General features: G+C 38.6%; 1 protein-coding gene across 4 annotated transcripts in view; it reads right to left on the reverse strand.

The window, feature by feature from the left end:
• The window catches only part of GALNT18 (polypeptide N-acetylgalactosaminyltransferase 18), a 409,235-nt gene that overhangs the window by 151,070 nt on the left and 241,617 nt on the right, over positions 1–16,548 (reverse strand). For all 4 annotated transcript variants that reach the window (XM_035265780.3, XM_035265778.3, XM_035265781.3 and 1 more), the window contains exon 6: positions 14,686–14,800. In XM_035265780.3, coding sequence (XP_035121671.2) covers positions 14,686–14,800 — 115 coding nt within the window. The remainder of the gene's footprint in view (positions 1–14,685; positions 14,801–16,548) is intronic.

Here is a 16,548-nt window from a genome sequence, read left to right on the forward strand (position 1 = left end):
TTAAGCTTATGATATTTTCGACAATCTGAGATGAGCACTCAGAACATGGTAAGGTGGTTGTCTTCCCAGCTAGGCTGAGAGCCACTCAAAGGCAGGGGCTGCCATTCACCTCTAATTTGCCAGCAGGGGGAAAGCGAATGTCTGAAGGATGAATGGATGAATAAATAATGAACCCACATGGAAATGATAAGAAATTTTGTCAGATTTCTTACTGAAGACCACAATGCTATGCCTTCTTATACCAGGCATAAATGACTTCTGAAGCCATGTTTCTTGGGTTCAGATTGTATCTTGACCACTTACCAGTCATGTAACCTTGAGCAGGTTATATCACCTCTCTCTCTGCTTCAGTATTTCCATCTGTGAGTGGGGATAGTAATAGTACCTACATTACTATAGAATGTAGGTACTGAAGACAGATACCTTCATCATTCCTGGTGGGAAAATATTGCCCCTCTGAACTACTACCCCTCTGGAAGGATATTTGATAATGTCTAGCCAAGATACATATGCATTTACCCTTTGACATCACAATTCCATTTCTAGGAATCTATCCAAAAGATAACCAGTAAAAATATTTTAAAAAGTATGCAAAAAACTATTAATTATAGCACTAAGCTCTTACAAGGAAGTTGGTAGAATAAACTATAGAATGTGTATGCATTTGAGTAGTATGCAACTGTAAGAAAGGAATGAGGAATCTCTCCACATACTATTAGAGAATGATCTTCATCTCTAAGTGGGAATAGTAATAGTACCTACATTTCAAGGTGTTGCAAGGATTAAGTGAATTAATATATGTAAAGCACTTAGGACAGTAGCTCACATATAATAACTGCCATATTACTATTAACCATTAGTATTATAGTCATAAAGCTTATCTATCTTTCTATTATCTATCTTTCTAGTGATACCAAGAGGTCACCATGTCTTGAAGATGTCCTAACATAGGGAGCTCACTGTATCATTAGCATCTATTCCTTTTTATGGTTCTAATTTATGTTTCTGATATTGAATAACTGCATCTCTTACAGCTTATACCACTATTCTTAGCTCTGACTTTCTGAGATACATAGAATATACTTTCTTATATACAACTGGTTTGTAAATTCAAAGCCTGCTCTTTCAGCACATACTAAGCTCCAAGCACCATTATGAAAATTAAATAGCCATAAATGCTGACATCATATGTTTTAAAGTCAAGGCAAGAAAGAAGGGAGAAAGATGATATTTGTGTCCTGCATAGATATTCCCTTCCTTTGAATCCAAGACCTTTCTCTGTTATACATAGTTTGCAAGGCCAAATTCACCCTGTGGACTTACAAACATAAAAGCCTATAAAAATGAAATTGTGTGATATGAGTACATAAATAGACCAAAAGATCAATGAAACCAAAATAGAAAGTCCAGAAACAGACCCCAAAATATGTGGCAATTTATTATATAATAAATGTAGTTTTGCAAAGCAGTGAGGAAAGATATAATTTTGAGTAGAAGGTGTTAAGATAACTGCTTAACCATAGAGAAAAGACATTGGATCTGTTTCTCACACTAAACTTCAGGATCAATTCTGAATAAATTAGAGATTAAAATGTAAAAAATACAGTCCTATAAGTATCAGGAAAAAAAGCGAATTTCTTTATAACCTGAGAGTGGGTTAGATTTTCTATGATTAAAATATGGAAGCAAGAAGAAAAAAAGTTTACTTACATTAAACACACAAACACACACACACACGTACGCTCAAAAAGCAGCCTTTGGATGACAAAAAAAAAAAAAAAAAAAAAAAAGCCATGGAAGCAAAATCAAGACAAGTAACAAACTGGAAGAAAATATTTGCAATTTGTATGATAGGCAAAGTATTATCATCTCTAATGTGTGAAGATATTCTAAAAATAGAGAAGAGAGAAGACTAACCCTATAGGAAAGTGGGCCAGAGATATGAACAGCTTACAGAAAAAAGAAATGCAAATAGCCTTAATCATATAAAAATCTTTTCAACCGAGTTCTTCATCAGAGAAATGCAAATTAAAAGTACCCTGAAAGGCATTTCTTGTCTGTCAAATTGGTTAAAAAAACAAAACAAAACAAAAACAAAAAACCAAAAGCAAATATTCTGCAACATACTTCGTCGGTCTGGCTGTGAGAAGAGAGATACCTTCATCATTCCTGGTGGGAAAATATTGCCCCTCTGAACTACTACCCTCTGGAGGGATATTTGATAATGTCTAGCCAAGTTACATATGCATTTACCCTTTGACGTCACAATTCCAGGTCTAGGAATCTATCCAAAAGATAACCAGTAAAAATATGAAAAAAGTATGCAAAAAACTATTAATTATAGCACTAAGCTCTTACAAGGAAGTTGGTAGAATAAACTATAGAATGTGTATGCATTTGAGTAGTATGCAACTGTAAGAAAGGAATGAGGAATCTCTCCACAAACTATTAGAGAACGATCTTCAGAAAAAATGAGATAATAAAAATGTACATAGTATACTACCATTTATCTAAGAAAGGGGATCTGTGAATATATATTCACATTTTCTTATCTTTTTTCAGTAAAACAAACAAAAAATAAACGTTTACATTGGAAATAGTGAGGAAACAGGATAAAGAGGATAATACTAGAAGGGAGACTTCACTGAAAGTTCCTTATGGTGTAGATTTGACTTTGGATTGTATAAATATTTACATAATTTTTGTAAACTAAATATAAATGTATATGACCATAGAAATTTAAATATAAAAATCAGAAGCAAAATGAAACAAATGAACATACTTATTAGGTTGGTAGGATAGCCATACAGAGAGCAGCACTTCTAGATTACTTTAGATTTTAGTTATTTGACTGCATATCCCAGTGGGATGCAAAATAAATTAAAGGGTTTAATTTAGCACATCGTTGGTATTAGCACTGTCATTAATACACTGAAACACTCTTGTATATTCTGGGAATAAAATAAGCAAATACCTATGGTATTGTCATTGAGAACCAGAAACTTTGGCATGAAAGAATGGAAATATAGATGCAAAATTGATGAAGTTAAGAAAACTCTGTTGTCCTAAATTTGAGTTAGAAAGATCATCATGAATGCCTTAAATATTTAGCTCTACAATAATAATAACAATTTCTAGCTCTGACTACTGAAAAGACCTAGAAACATGGACCAATCCAGTAGCAACGAGCATGACTAATGCCCAGATTGTGGTTTTAAATACCATTTTTCACTAACAGTAAGGTGGGTTCCTTAGGGAAGTAGCTAATTACAAGTTTGGAGCAGGAAATGTGTAAGATGAGCCTGGAACCCTCCTTGTGGCAAGGAAGCCATTAAAGAGGCAAAAGGACCCCGGGACGAATGTCAACAGGCTCCCAGCGGCCAAAGGTAGAATATTTATTTGCGAGTCAATTAGGATATTAAATGTATGTAAGGATAATTAATTGAAATACATCTAATATGTTTAAATTCATAAGTTCATAGGGATTCTACAAAACTAATTGGTCCCCTTTGGAGGGTGTTTGAGAATCAATTCATTATGTTGAAAGCTATTTTAGAAAGAACTATTTATCCCGACTTTTCCAAATGAACTTATTTGTACTTCTGGGCAACCAAAGAATAGATTATCGTAAATGTTTCTACAAAATGACTTCAGCTAATAAATGAAGAGAAATAAAATTAAAATATTACTATTTGGTAACCCCTAAGGAATTACTAACTCTAGGCAATAATCAGCAAGGATGATTAGCATCACAAACGGGAACACACGTAGACATCATGTATCTCACGATGGAAGTATACCAATACTGTCTATGAAATATTCTTGCTACAAAATTGAACCTAAATGTCTAGATTTAACTGCCAATTTAGAAGAAATATATGGGACAGAAGGGTCTGTTAAACGACATCAGGGGAATGTAATCAAGAAAATAAAGACTATGAGAGGCTCTACAGGAAAAATGGCCTGATCTCTTCAAAACAAATTAACAAGAGGGGGGAAAAAAGAGATGGAGAGAAAGATATTCAGTAGATTATAGAGCCTTGAAAAACATATTATCCAGTTGAATCTTCATTCAAACAAACAAATTGTAATACAAAACAAAAAATTACAAGAGAATTAGAAAAATTTGTATACTGGAATATTTGATGGTATTACAGTATTATTTTCAACCCTTTAAGGACTGAAAATAATATTGTGGTCATGATTCTTTTAAGGTCCTTAACTATTTTGGATGCACACGGAAATATTTTTCATGAAATGATATGATGTCTGGGATTTGCTTTAAAATAACTAGAGTTAGGAGGGGGATTATGCAGAGGTAAAGATAAAACCAAATTGGCCATAAGTTGACAATGTTGAAACAAGGTGACAACTGCAATGGGATTTATTTTACTATTCTCTCTGTTTTTGTATATATTTGATATTGTCCATAATAAGTAGTTTCTTCTTTTTTTTTTTTTTTGTTTCTTCTTAAAAAATAGAAACCAGGATACATGTGCAGAATGTGCAGGTTTGTCACATAAGTATATGTGTGCCATGGTGGTATGCTGCACCTATTGACCTGTTCTCTAAGTTCCCTCCCCTCAAGCCCCACCCCGCAACAGGCCCTGGTGTGTGTTGTTCCCCTCTCTGTGTCCACGAATTCTCAATGTTCAACTTCCACTTGTGAGTGAGAACATGTGGTGTTTGGTTTTCTGTTCCTGAATTAGTTTGCTGAGGATGATGGCTTCCAGCTTCATCCATATCCCTGCAAAGGACATGATCTAATTCCTTGGCTGCATAGTATTCACAGTGTATATGTACCACATTTTTAAAAATCCAGTCTATCATTGATGGGCATCTGGGTTGGTTCCATGTCTTTGCTATTGTAAATAGTGCTGCCATAAACATACAAGTGCCTGTGTCTTTATCAGAGAATGATTTCTATTACTTTGAGTATATACCAAGTAATTGGATTGCTGGGTCAAATGGTATTTCTGGTTCTAAATCCTCGATGAATCACCATACCATCTTCCACAATGGTTGAACTAATTTACATTCCTAGTGTATAAGCGTTCCTATTTCTCCACAGCCTCATGAGCATCTATTGTTTCCTGACTTTTTAATAATCACCATTCTGACTGGCATGAGATGGTATCTCATTGTGGTTTTGATTTGCATTTCAATAAAGAGTTTGTTCAAGTCTCTTTTATGATAAAGTATGTGGAATATGAAGAACAATACCTACATAGTATATTACTTGTTTTAGAGGACAGAAAAAACGAGGTTCAAACTCCATTTCCCATAAGAGGAACACTGTCATGTGAAATTCCTGGAATTGCAGAAAGTAAAAAGAGCCATATATGACCCTTCACTGTACCCTGGAAGCAAAGGTATGTACATAAACTTAGATTTAGCTAATTGTGTGCTCTCACTCAGGACTTCCAATCTTTGTGAATGTCACCAAAACCCAAACAACAGCATCTAGTACTGGTGGTAGGACCATCTAGTCATCTAGTCATCTAATCATCGCAGTGGGGTCAGAGGTATTATCCCAAATACACAATTATGACCATGTGGCCGTGGCTGCAGTTTCTGCTGTTTAGCCTCTTTTGCTTTTGCTTGTTTTCTGAATCTGCTTCTTTGAAAAAGAAATTGCTTGAGATACCCACGTCCTTCAAATAAATTTCCTTTCTCTTTAAGTTATGTTGAGTCAGTTTTCTTAGCTTACAACACAGATTTCTGGGTGTCATTTGAATAAAAAGTTAAACAGGACTTGATACATATTAATGTGTACTTTAAAAAGTAAAGTACTATATAAAATGTGTGGTAGTATCTTTATGCACATATGTATCTAGATGTATAATAAATATGATATGCTTGTATAGAGAACTTTATGAAGTACTTAATTTCTTCTTGTTATCTTTATTGTGAAGAATAATGATCATAATAATGAGATAATAAAGCATAAGAATGAATTAATTTTTGGCCAACACAAACATTTTTAATCATATAACACTATTAGGATAATAATCTCTGGCTTGCTTACAGCATTTGATTGCTGTGTACAATAAATAGGATAATTATAGGGAAAGAATTTTGAAAATATAGATGAAAGGTACGCCATTGTTATTTAGCCGATACAGAAGCAAGCAGATGAACCCAGTGAAGGGGCTAAGGGCTTTTTTCTTTGTTTTGAGACAGAGTCTCACTCTGTTGCCCAGGCTGGAGGGCAGTGGCTCAGTCTCGGCTCACTATAACCTCCATCTCCAGGGTTCAAGCTATTCTGACTTGGCCTCCTAAGTAGCTGGGATTATTACAGGTGTATGCCACCACACCTGGCTAATTTTTGTATTTTTAGTAGAGACAGAGTTTCACCATGTTGGTCAGGCTTGTCTTGAACTCCTGACCTCATCATCCACCCACAGTGCTGGGATTACAGGTGTGAGCCACTGCACCTGGCCGGGGATTTTTGGTATCTGGTTACTTTGCAATTTGTGAAGTAGACAACTTCTATTTTGTCCACGCCTTCTTTGCTTATTTCATCCCTCATGCCCTGTGGAATAGCCATTGGCATTTTATCAGGGCATGTATAGGTATTAGGTTCTCCAAGATTGAGAAAGAAAACCTAAAAAAGGGGATGAAAACTGGTAGACTAGGACAACAGAAAGACTTCATGAGTTTAGAAAAAAGCCACTGTCCAAGGTACTGAGAAATCTCAGATGCATATTTCTGCTTTATTCTATAAGGCTAGCCAGATAAGGAAACCTTCAATGATTCCCTGGTGCTTCCAAGGCCCAAAGTGGAGCCAGTCATCTGTACTTTCTCCTGTCCTAGATGTTGCTCAGCTACATAGGGAGAGGGGCAGAATCATTCACAGTGAGAAATTCTACTCCCAATCAGATCTTGTGATGAGGCTTAGAAGAAGCAGTTAAAAGGGGCAAGCTGGCTCTAGGGAATGAAGAATAAAAACAACCATCTAGTCTTAGGAGCAGATAGCAAAAGGTCATCCTGGAAAATAAAAAACTTGTTTAATTGTCATTATAATAACAGATCATATTCTAAAGAGGCAAATGATTATGAATATCCCAAGACAGAGATTCTAAAATGTCAATAAGAAACCCCAAGGGGGTAAAACTTAAGATATCCAGAGAAGGACTCAGTGACTTGCAGATGTGTTCAACAGTGTCTTTCCAACAGCAAGTTCTTTCTGGGAGGCTCTCTTCTCTGTAATACATTTCTAACAGCTCAATACAGTCAGGAGTCATCCACAGCTGAAGCAAGGATCAAGAGAAGAGGGGTCTTTTCTCAGGTTGCCTGCTCTGGACACCACAGGTGGGGCACTGGCTGTGGCTGTAGTGGCATTCTTCCCCACCACCCCTTACATTTTTGGTTTCCATTCCAGAAAGATGAAGACAGCCAATATTCATATTAAAAAATGGAATTGAACTTAAAGCATAATAAATAGGTCAGGTTTTCTAATCAATTTCCCCTTATCCATTCCATACAACTGAGAAGTTGCCTATTTCAATATCAGAAATCTAACAAGTTTTGCATTTTCCTTAGAAATCTTTACATATGTGTATGCACTTTTTGTCTTATTGAATATGTATACAGAATACAATGGAGACCTTTTTGATGACTCAGGACTGTTATTAAGATCATTAATAACTGCTATACTGTGTTGGGCTGTAAACCTAGGATCTGCTTAGCTCTAGAAGAAAAAGATCCAGGCTGCTATGCTGTTGGACACGTGCTACCTATTCCATAATCTTTAGGTTCAAATAATTTGTGTAAGTTTAAAATACTTTTGTTCCTTGAAAGTTTGGCAGCATTTGATGATAAAACCATTACATCCTACTTTTTATTTGTGAGAACATTTTAAAGCATGATGTAATTGCTTTAATGGTTATAGGACAATTTTTTTTAAACTTTCTTTGTCTCAGTTTATGGAAACCATATTTTTCTATAAATTTGTGCTTTTAAGTTTTCAAATTTTGGCATAAACTTGTTCATAATATACTCCCACCTTTTGAGTATATATTATCTGTAGAAATGTCCCCTTTTCCATTCCCAATGTTGCTTATTTGTTCTTTCTTGATACAGGTTTGTAAATTTGATTTGTATTTTCAAAGAACCAAGCTTTGGCTTTATTAGTCTATTTCATTGATTTCTGTTCTTTATTATTGTCATCTACTGTTTTTATTCTGATATTTTTCTAATGGTTTACATTGTATATTTAGCTCATTAAATTTTAAATTTTCTTTTTGCATAAGTGATGCTATACAATTTCTCTTAAGTGTTATTTTAGCTGTATTTCACATACTGTAACATGTAGTATATTTATCACTCAGTTCAAAATATTTTCAAATGTTTAGTATAATTTCTTATTTGACCTATAAATTATTTAGAAGTATGTTTCACAATATCTAAAAATATGACTTTTATCTATAATTTTTGGTTGTGAATTTCTAAATTAATTCAGAACAAGTTTTATATAATGCTAATCCCTTAAAATTCATTGACTCCTACTTTATGCATCAGTGTGTGGTCAACTTTCATAAAAATTCCACGAGTTCTTGGAAAAGAAAGTGTGTTCAGCAGTTGTTAGATGCAGTGTTCTATACACGTCCATTAGCTTCAAACTGTTCATTGTGTTGGTCTATCAGTTACTTGGGAAAACTTATTAAAATTCTCAACTACGTTAGTGGAGCAGTATCCTTGTAATTCTGTCAATTTTTCCTTATATATATTATGGTTATGCATTTAGGTGAATAAAAGTTTGTAACTGTTATATATTCTTAATGAATTGTACATTTAACATTTTTTAGAAATATTCTTTACTTATACTAAAGCATATTGTAACAGTCTTTCTTTTCCAATGTTAATATAACTACTGCAAGTGTCTTTTGATTGGAATCTACCTGTTATGACTTTTCAATCCTTTTAGATTTCAACATTTCTGAATTATGTTTCAGGCATATTTCTTATAAGTAGCTATTAAAAAGATAAATATACTCTACAATTACTTTGTACATGTAATTGTACCACATTTACTAACATATTTGGGGGTTTTCTTTTTTTTTTTTGAGACGGAGTTTTGCTCTTGTTACCCAGGCTGGAGTGCAATGGTGTGATCTCAGCTCACCGCAACCTCCGCCTCCTGGGTTCAGGCAATTCTCCTGCCTCAGCCTCCTGAGTAGCTGGGATTATAGACACACACCACCATGCCCAGCTAATTTTTTGTATTTTTAGTAGAGACGGGGTTTCACCGTGTTGACCAGGATGGTCTTGATATCTTGACCTTGTGATCCACCCGCCTCCGCCTCCCAAAGTGCTGGGATTACAGGCTTGAGCCATCGCGCCCAGCTTCTTTTTTTTTTTTTTTTTTTTTTGAGATGAAGTTTCACTCTTGTTGCCCAGGCTGGAGTGCAATGGCGCCATCCCAGCTCACTGCAAGCGATTTCCTGCCTCAGCTTCCTGAGTAGCTGGGATTACAGGCATGCACCAACACACCCAGCTACTTTTTGTATTTTTAGTAGAGATGGGATTTCTCCATGTTGGTCAGGCTGATTTTGAACTCCCAACCTCAGCTGCCTTGGCCTCCCAAGGTGCTGGGATTACAGGTGTGAGCTACTGCGCCCAGCCCATATTTGGGTTTTGTTTTAATCATCCTATTGTATGTTTCTTCTTTGCATGGTCTTTATTTCTTTCTACTTCCCTCTTGCCGAATACTTTAACACTTTATTTTTTTTTTCCTCCACTACTTTGGAAGTTTTACTTTCTATATTTGTGATTTTCATGACTTCCCTGGAAATTCTAACATATTTACTTAAGCTGCCAAAATTTAAAGTTAAACAATATGCTTTCTGTCCTCATTAACAATGTAGGCATTTTAGAACATCTTGATTCCATCACTCCTTCCCAACTTATATGCTACTGTCATATACATTACAGTTTTAATAACTCCATAAGACACTACTCTTATATTACTTATTGTCAATATTTCTTTATATGTACTCATATATTTACCACTTTTTGAGGTTATTCAGCTTCTTTTGTCTCAGACTTCCTTCTGGGATCTTTTTTGTTAAGCCTGAAGTGTATAATTCATAATTTATTTTAGTGAGTATTTGTTAATGGCAAATGCTATCAGTTTTTGTGTATCTGAAGATGACTTAGCTTTATCCTAGTTTTTGAATGATGTTTTTATTGGGCATACACTTACATGTTGACAGTTATTTTCTCTCAGTATATTGAAGACATTATATCATAGTCTTCTGACTCTCATTGTTACAGTTGAAAAGTCAGCGGTTATTCTAATTATTATTGACTTTCAGGTCATGTATCTTTTCTCTCTGACTGCTGTAAGATCTTTTGCCTTTGATATTCTGTAATTCCTGTATGTTCCATTTAAATGAGGATATCTTTGTATTTACCTTGCTTTGGATGGGATGATTTCTTAAGTCTGAACATTGATGTCTTTTATCAGTTTGGGAAAGTTTTAAGCCATCATTTATTTAAATATGCTTTTTGCCTAACTTTCCATACTGTTTTCTCGGTACGAAATAGAAATCTTCACTGGAAAAAAAGGATCATCTCCATTTGGAATTTTAAGATATTACATCCACAATCTCAATTCTACATGTCTTTCAGTATTTTTTCACAATTTTTTCTGGGTCCTTTGGGCTGATTTTGAATGATTTCTTTCTATCTATTTTCCAGTTTCTTAATTTTATTCCTTAACAATGTCCATGTAGCTATTCTGCCCATTCATTGAGCTTTTAATTGCCATTTTTACATTTTTCATGTTTGAAATTCCATTTTTATCCTACTATGACTGATTATTTTTAGAGTATCATGCTTCTTATTCATATTTTCAATATCTTCTTTTATTTTTCTAAATGTATAATATAACCTACTTTATATTTTGTGTCTGATAGATTCAACAGTTGAAGACTTTGTAGATCTGATTTGGCCATCCACAGATTTTGCTGGTGTTTTCTCCTGTTACTTTCTTTTTCCCTTGTCTGTTTTATGATTTTTTAAAACTGTGAATTCATATTCCTTGAAACTCTCCCTGTGGGAATTGTGTGGCCTGGGTTAAAAGGCTCTTTCTCCAGAGAGGATTTCTATTTTATATGAGAAAACAGGCCTTTGGAGTCCCAGCTTTATGAGAAGTAAGGCAAGCCTGAGGCTTTCTGTTCTCTATTCTATGAAGTTGAGGAAAACATAAACTTAAATGTCACCAGGTTCTCCAAATAGAGTAGCCTCAACCTCTCTTTAGGCTCCTACTTCAGTTTACTGTTTTGGTCCCTGTGTCGGTTTCCTGGGGCTTTTATAACAAGGTATCACAATCTGGATCACCTGAAACAGCATAAATCTATTCTCTCACAGTTCTGAAGGCCAGAACTCTGAAAGCAACATATTGACTGGCTGTGTTCCCTCCAGACACTTAAGGGAAGGCTCCTTCTTTGCCTGTTCCAGCTTTCAATAGCCCCAGGGGTTCCTGAGCATTTGCCATCATAACTCCAATATCTACCTCCACCCTCACATGGCTGTCTTTCCTTTATGTCTGTCTGTGACCAAATTTTTCTGTTCTTATAAGAATATCAGTCATGTAGGATTAGGGCCCACCCTAATCCATTACAATTTTATCTTAACTTGGCTTCATCTACACGGACCCCATTTCCAAACGAGATCACATTCACAGGAGGTTAGGACATACTGGGGTGGGGGGCACTCAATTCAAACCAACTAATAATTCCAATCCCTTGCCAGCCCTTAAATCTTTTCTTACACATTCCAGCACTTTTACAATGATCATTTATATAATCTTTCTGTTTTCCATGCAATGTCAGCTCTTATTTCTCACTTATTTCATTGTGCTTGGCCATAACAGCTCCTTCCTTTTCCTCATTGTGTTGCTGACTTACAAATCGGAAAAAAAAAAAAAAAAAAACAGTCAGAGTACAAAATAAGAGTAAGGCTTTAAATAGGTACTCAGTAGACATAATTGTGAATAAAGTAGAAGAAAATTACTGCATAGATGTTGCAATATCTTTTATAAGACAGTTTGCAAAGTACTTTTATCCCTAGATCACTGTGGTATATCTGTCTAGTCCTCGAGTCATAGAGATCTGGGGCAGAATCCTTTTGCTACCTCTTACGAGGTACATGACCTTAAGAATATATGTAAGCTCCTAATTTCACAGTATCGTCTGGAAAAAAACCACTATTACAGTAATAGTCTTTTTAGGGTGTTTTGTGGATGGACGACATGAGTGTCAGTATAACCCATGCACAAAGCAGACATGTAGTAATTGTGCAAACAACTCTCTGTGTTCCAAACAGATAAGGATTTTGAATAATTGACTTCTGCTCAAGCAAAGGGTGAAAAGTGATGCCTTTTATATTTATATACAATCCTGTGGTATAATTAGGGCAGGCATGCTACTTTATAGATGAGGAAATGGAAGCACTGAGAAGCTAACTCACAAAACACGAAAGAAAGACAAATACTAATAACCATACAAAAGGAGAAAATCGGTTTTGGCGATGACCAGTGGTTCGGTAACCCTTGAAGGGGGAACTGGACTTCAAATGAACTCATCCCTCCCGTGTGTACTCAGTTTTGCCAGCTAACAGCTTGTTGGGTCTCTGCTTTAAATGCCACCCTTTTTTCAACTCCAATGACACTTCCTCTCTGTCAACTGAGAGGGAAGAGATGGAGGGAGAGAAAAAAACAGATAACATTGTAAACTGTATTTTAAACTCTGTACACGAAACCACCCAAAGACATTTTAACTTGCATTTGAGAGCCTCACCCAGGCCACACTCCAGAATAGCTTTATAACTTTATAATCTAAGGAAGGAAAAGCCAGAAATCTCCACTGTGTGATTGACACACAAACATATTGGAAGCAGAGTTCACAAATCTAATTCCTTTCTCCATTCCTGCACATTTTTACCCAGAGAACACAAGCGAATGGAGGCGGTCCGACCCACTCAGACAATTCCTTACAGCAGCTCCTCATGAAAAATATTATGTTTGGGGTGAGCATTTATCCAGGAGCGGTGCTGAAATGAGATGGTGAGGACACAAATAGGGAATAAATGGCCGATGTAGAGAGAGCTGCAGAAACCAGGGTGATTACGTAGGGGCTGTCCTCTATGAATACATTAGCTCCCCAATAAGCCCATGCATTTTGACTGCTTCCAAAGCAATTTCTCAGGGTTTCAGTGAACACAGGTGTCTGGAAGTGCTTTCTAAGCTCAGCTTCAGACAGGCTGTTCATATGGCCAGTCTTCAAAGCCCTAGTATTAAGTCTGGGTGATGAGTTGGGCCCCATGCAGTGCCTGTCAGGTCACTGCAGACATTGTAAGATACTCATTGTGAGCACCCACTCTCCCCCTCAGGTGAGGGGCAAGGGCTATCCAGGGCCAGTTGCCTGTCTGGTGGGGTGGGAGGTTGAAGGAGGTTAGAGGTGAGAGGAGGGTGCATCCACGCTGCAATCCTTCAGTGGGAATTAGAATCAAGATTTGGAGACCGCTGATGCAGACACTAAGGCCAAAGGTGCCAGAGTAGGGACTGTAGGTGGAATCAGCCAGATGAGGTCTGCACAGATGTGTGAACAGGCTGGCGTGAGGTAGAGTCTCTCTGATGAGCCCTATGGACACCAGTAGGCACAGGGTTTTCTCCAGCATCGTCAAGCCTACAGCATGTGGGGGTGGCTGGCTGCTGAGAGTTCCCCATGGAGAAGACAGCTGGGGGAGGACACCTTGCAGCTCCAATGCTGGGTTTGCCAGGGACACCCCCTGGTCATAGAGGTGGGCAGGCTTCCTTCTAGGACAAGAGCCCTCATTGTATCCATCATCACATTCCTGCCTAACACCAGGGGACCTAACAGTAACCTCGGATAGGAGAGACGGCTTTAACATAGGTTGTGTTTTCACAAGCCAAGGGGAAAGAGCCAGAAAGCCTAGGAAATGTTCCCATAACGTGAGAAAAAACACAGAGCCTCTTGGAAGCCACACAATGAGTTGATTGCTGGAAAAAACCCTGTACGTTGGGGCAGGAGAATGTCGTGAGGCAGGAACGGGCTGCAGGTCTGGCTACAGCCTGAGGTGGGAAAGCAGCCTGCAGTGAGCCTGGCTGCATCTTGCTGTTTACACACCCTTGTAAAGATGGACACATCTTACTGTTTATATACCCTTGTAAAGATGGACACATCTTGCTGTTTACATTTCCCTGGGCTTTCTCTTAACAAAGTCTTTGGGAATGTTCTCTGGGCCACTGTGGAGAAGACAGAATGTCAGAGTGAGAAATCCCAAGGGGAACTGACTCAGGGTCACTCTTGTCCAGCCACCCTGGATGTCTGTTACTGCTTCCTGGAGCACACTTTTGCTCACTCTGATGGGCCTCAGTTTAAATTTAAAAGACGCTATTCCTTTGAGTCGGAAGCTTAACTCTCCTATGCTCCCACACCCAGCCAAGCAGGTTCTGAAGTTCTCTTCTCCCTGAAAAGTCAAGAGGCTCCACCCTGTGTCTTTCCATCCCAATCACACACATGCGGCCCAGGGTTCAGGACCGGACATTCAGAATCAGTTTGTTACTCTCAACCGTGAGCCCTGTTTCTCCACCCCTAGACTCATTCACCTTGGTGGGAGCTGAGCCAAGCCCTCTGAGTGAGAAACCCCACTCACCCTGATCCCAAGCTCCACATTCTCGCCCCCGTACACTTCCATGCCTTCGTCCAGCAGGCCGATCTCCTGGAAGTACTGCCGGTCCACGATGAAGCAGCCAATGAGGGCAGGGCTCCTGCAGGGGAAGTGGAGAAGGACCAGTGGTGAGCAGAGAGGCTGTCTGGTGGGGCTGTCCCAGGAGTAAGAGCAGTAGGGCCTTCCTATCAGGAGGATCTGGTTCTCTTCCTTCCTTTGCTGCCAGAGCCAGTGTGTCTTGTTCTTGGAGTGGCCCCTGGGTCTGGCCTTACCCAACCACTCCAGAAAGGCTGTTCAGTCAGGGCAGTGGCCAGAGAGCTGCCATCCTGGGATAGGCTATTACCAGGGTGGTGCTTGTGTGTGTGTTAGCCCTGAGAAGTGGTGCTCAGCCTGCCAGTCTAGACTGACTGTATCGCTAGCTGCCCTGATCCTGACCTCTGCACAGCCAGTCTCCATTCCTGCTTGGGAACGCATACCAGCTTTGTCACCCTTCCTCAACTTGGGATCTGTATGTTATCCTTGGTCCACTTAGAAAGATCAGCTGGGACCAGGTTGTAAAAGGCTTTGGGTAGCAGAGTAAAAAATTTGAATTTTATATGTAAGTAAATAGATGTCCATGAGGAATTTTAAGCAGGATAGTGGTGTGAGCAGATTCATGTTTTTAAAAAGAATAGTCAGGCAGCTGTGGGTGACTGACCAGAGAGGAAGGGGTGAGAATGGAGGAGCCCAGCTGGGAAGTGCATTGCTGTATCCAGGTGAGAAATGATGGAGAGCGGAGTCAGAGTATCAGGAACAGAGACGGGAATTGTTTAAAGACATATTTTGAAGTGAAATCAGCAGAACTTCAAAAGAGGTAAACTACACAAGGGTGAGAAAGGGGGAGGAAGCTTGATGCCATCTGGCTTTCTGGCTCAGGTAACAGTGATTTGAGGGCCACTCATTAATACCAGGGGCATAGAAGAAGTTGGTTTCAAAAGAAAGAAGCATTGGTGATGGGAAAACTGATCTTAAGGTACCTGTGTGACACCAGGAGGAGATATCCAACAGGCAGAGCTTAGCTAGATGGCCTGGGTCTGAAATTCAACAGGGGTCTTAGGCTGGAACAACCTGCCAACAGCTATGGGGTCCAGGAGCTGGAAGGCTTTTCCTTCCTCGTGGGCTGTGAGCTTGGGTCTCACCAGCTACGTGCAGACACCCAGTGCAGTACCTCACAGAGAACGATTCACATGAGGTGTCAGCATGAGAACATGGGGCTGCTTCTCTGCTGAGAGCACTGCTTATGCAGTGACGTTGAATTGCTCTACTGCATATTGCCACCATTTCTAGCCCTTGCCTGGCTGGCAGACTTGGTGGGAGTGGGGAATAAAAGGAGAAATGAAGGCTCCTCAGGGATGAGAAAACTGTCAGTCAATCACATGTAAATGAACCCATCTTTGAAAATGGAAACTTATCAAGGTGGAGAAAAGGCGATTTTGCAGGCCATTTCCCTGGGGAATGCTGATACAGGAGGCTGCTCAAGCAGAGACTGGCACCCTGGAGCCACTGTCTCTCTTCCTTTCAAATCACTGCATTTTATTCTAAATGGCTTCATCCTCATAGACCTGCAGGCATCCTGGGAAGGTAATCTGCCGCTCCTAAAACAGACCGAGACCCTGCTCTGGTGGAGGTAACTGAAGCCAGGCCTTAGAGGTAATTCCTAGGGAAAAATCCCCCCTTCTGGCTGCATGTCTCTAAGAGAAGTTCCCTAGCTTCTCCGAGCCTAGGATTCCATATCTGTAGCATAGGATCCATTCTAACCTCATGTGAACTAAAAATTAAAGCACTTGAGAGCCTCTGGGACATAACTGG

Source organism: Callithrix jacchus, chromosome 10 (assembly GCF_049354715.1).
Source record: "Callithrix jacchus isolate 240 chromosome 10, calJac240_pri, whole genome shotgun sequence".
Taxonomy (NCBI): Eukaryota; Metazoa; Chordata; class Mammalia; order Primates; family Cebidae; genus Callithrix; species Callithrix jacchus.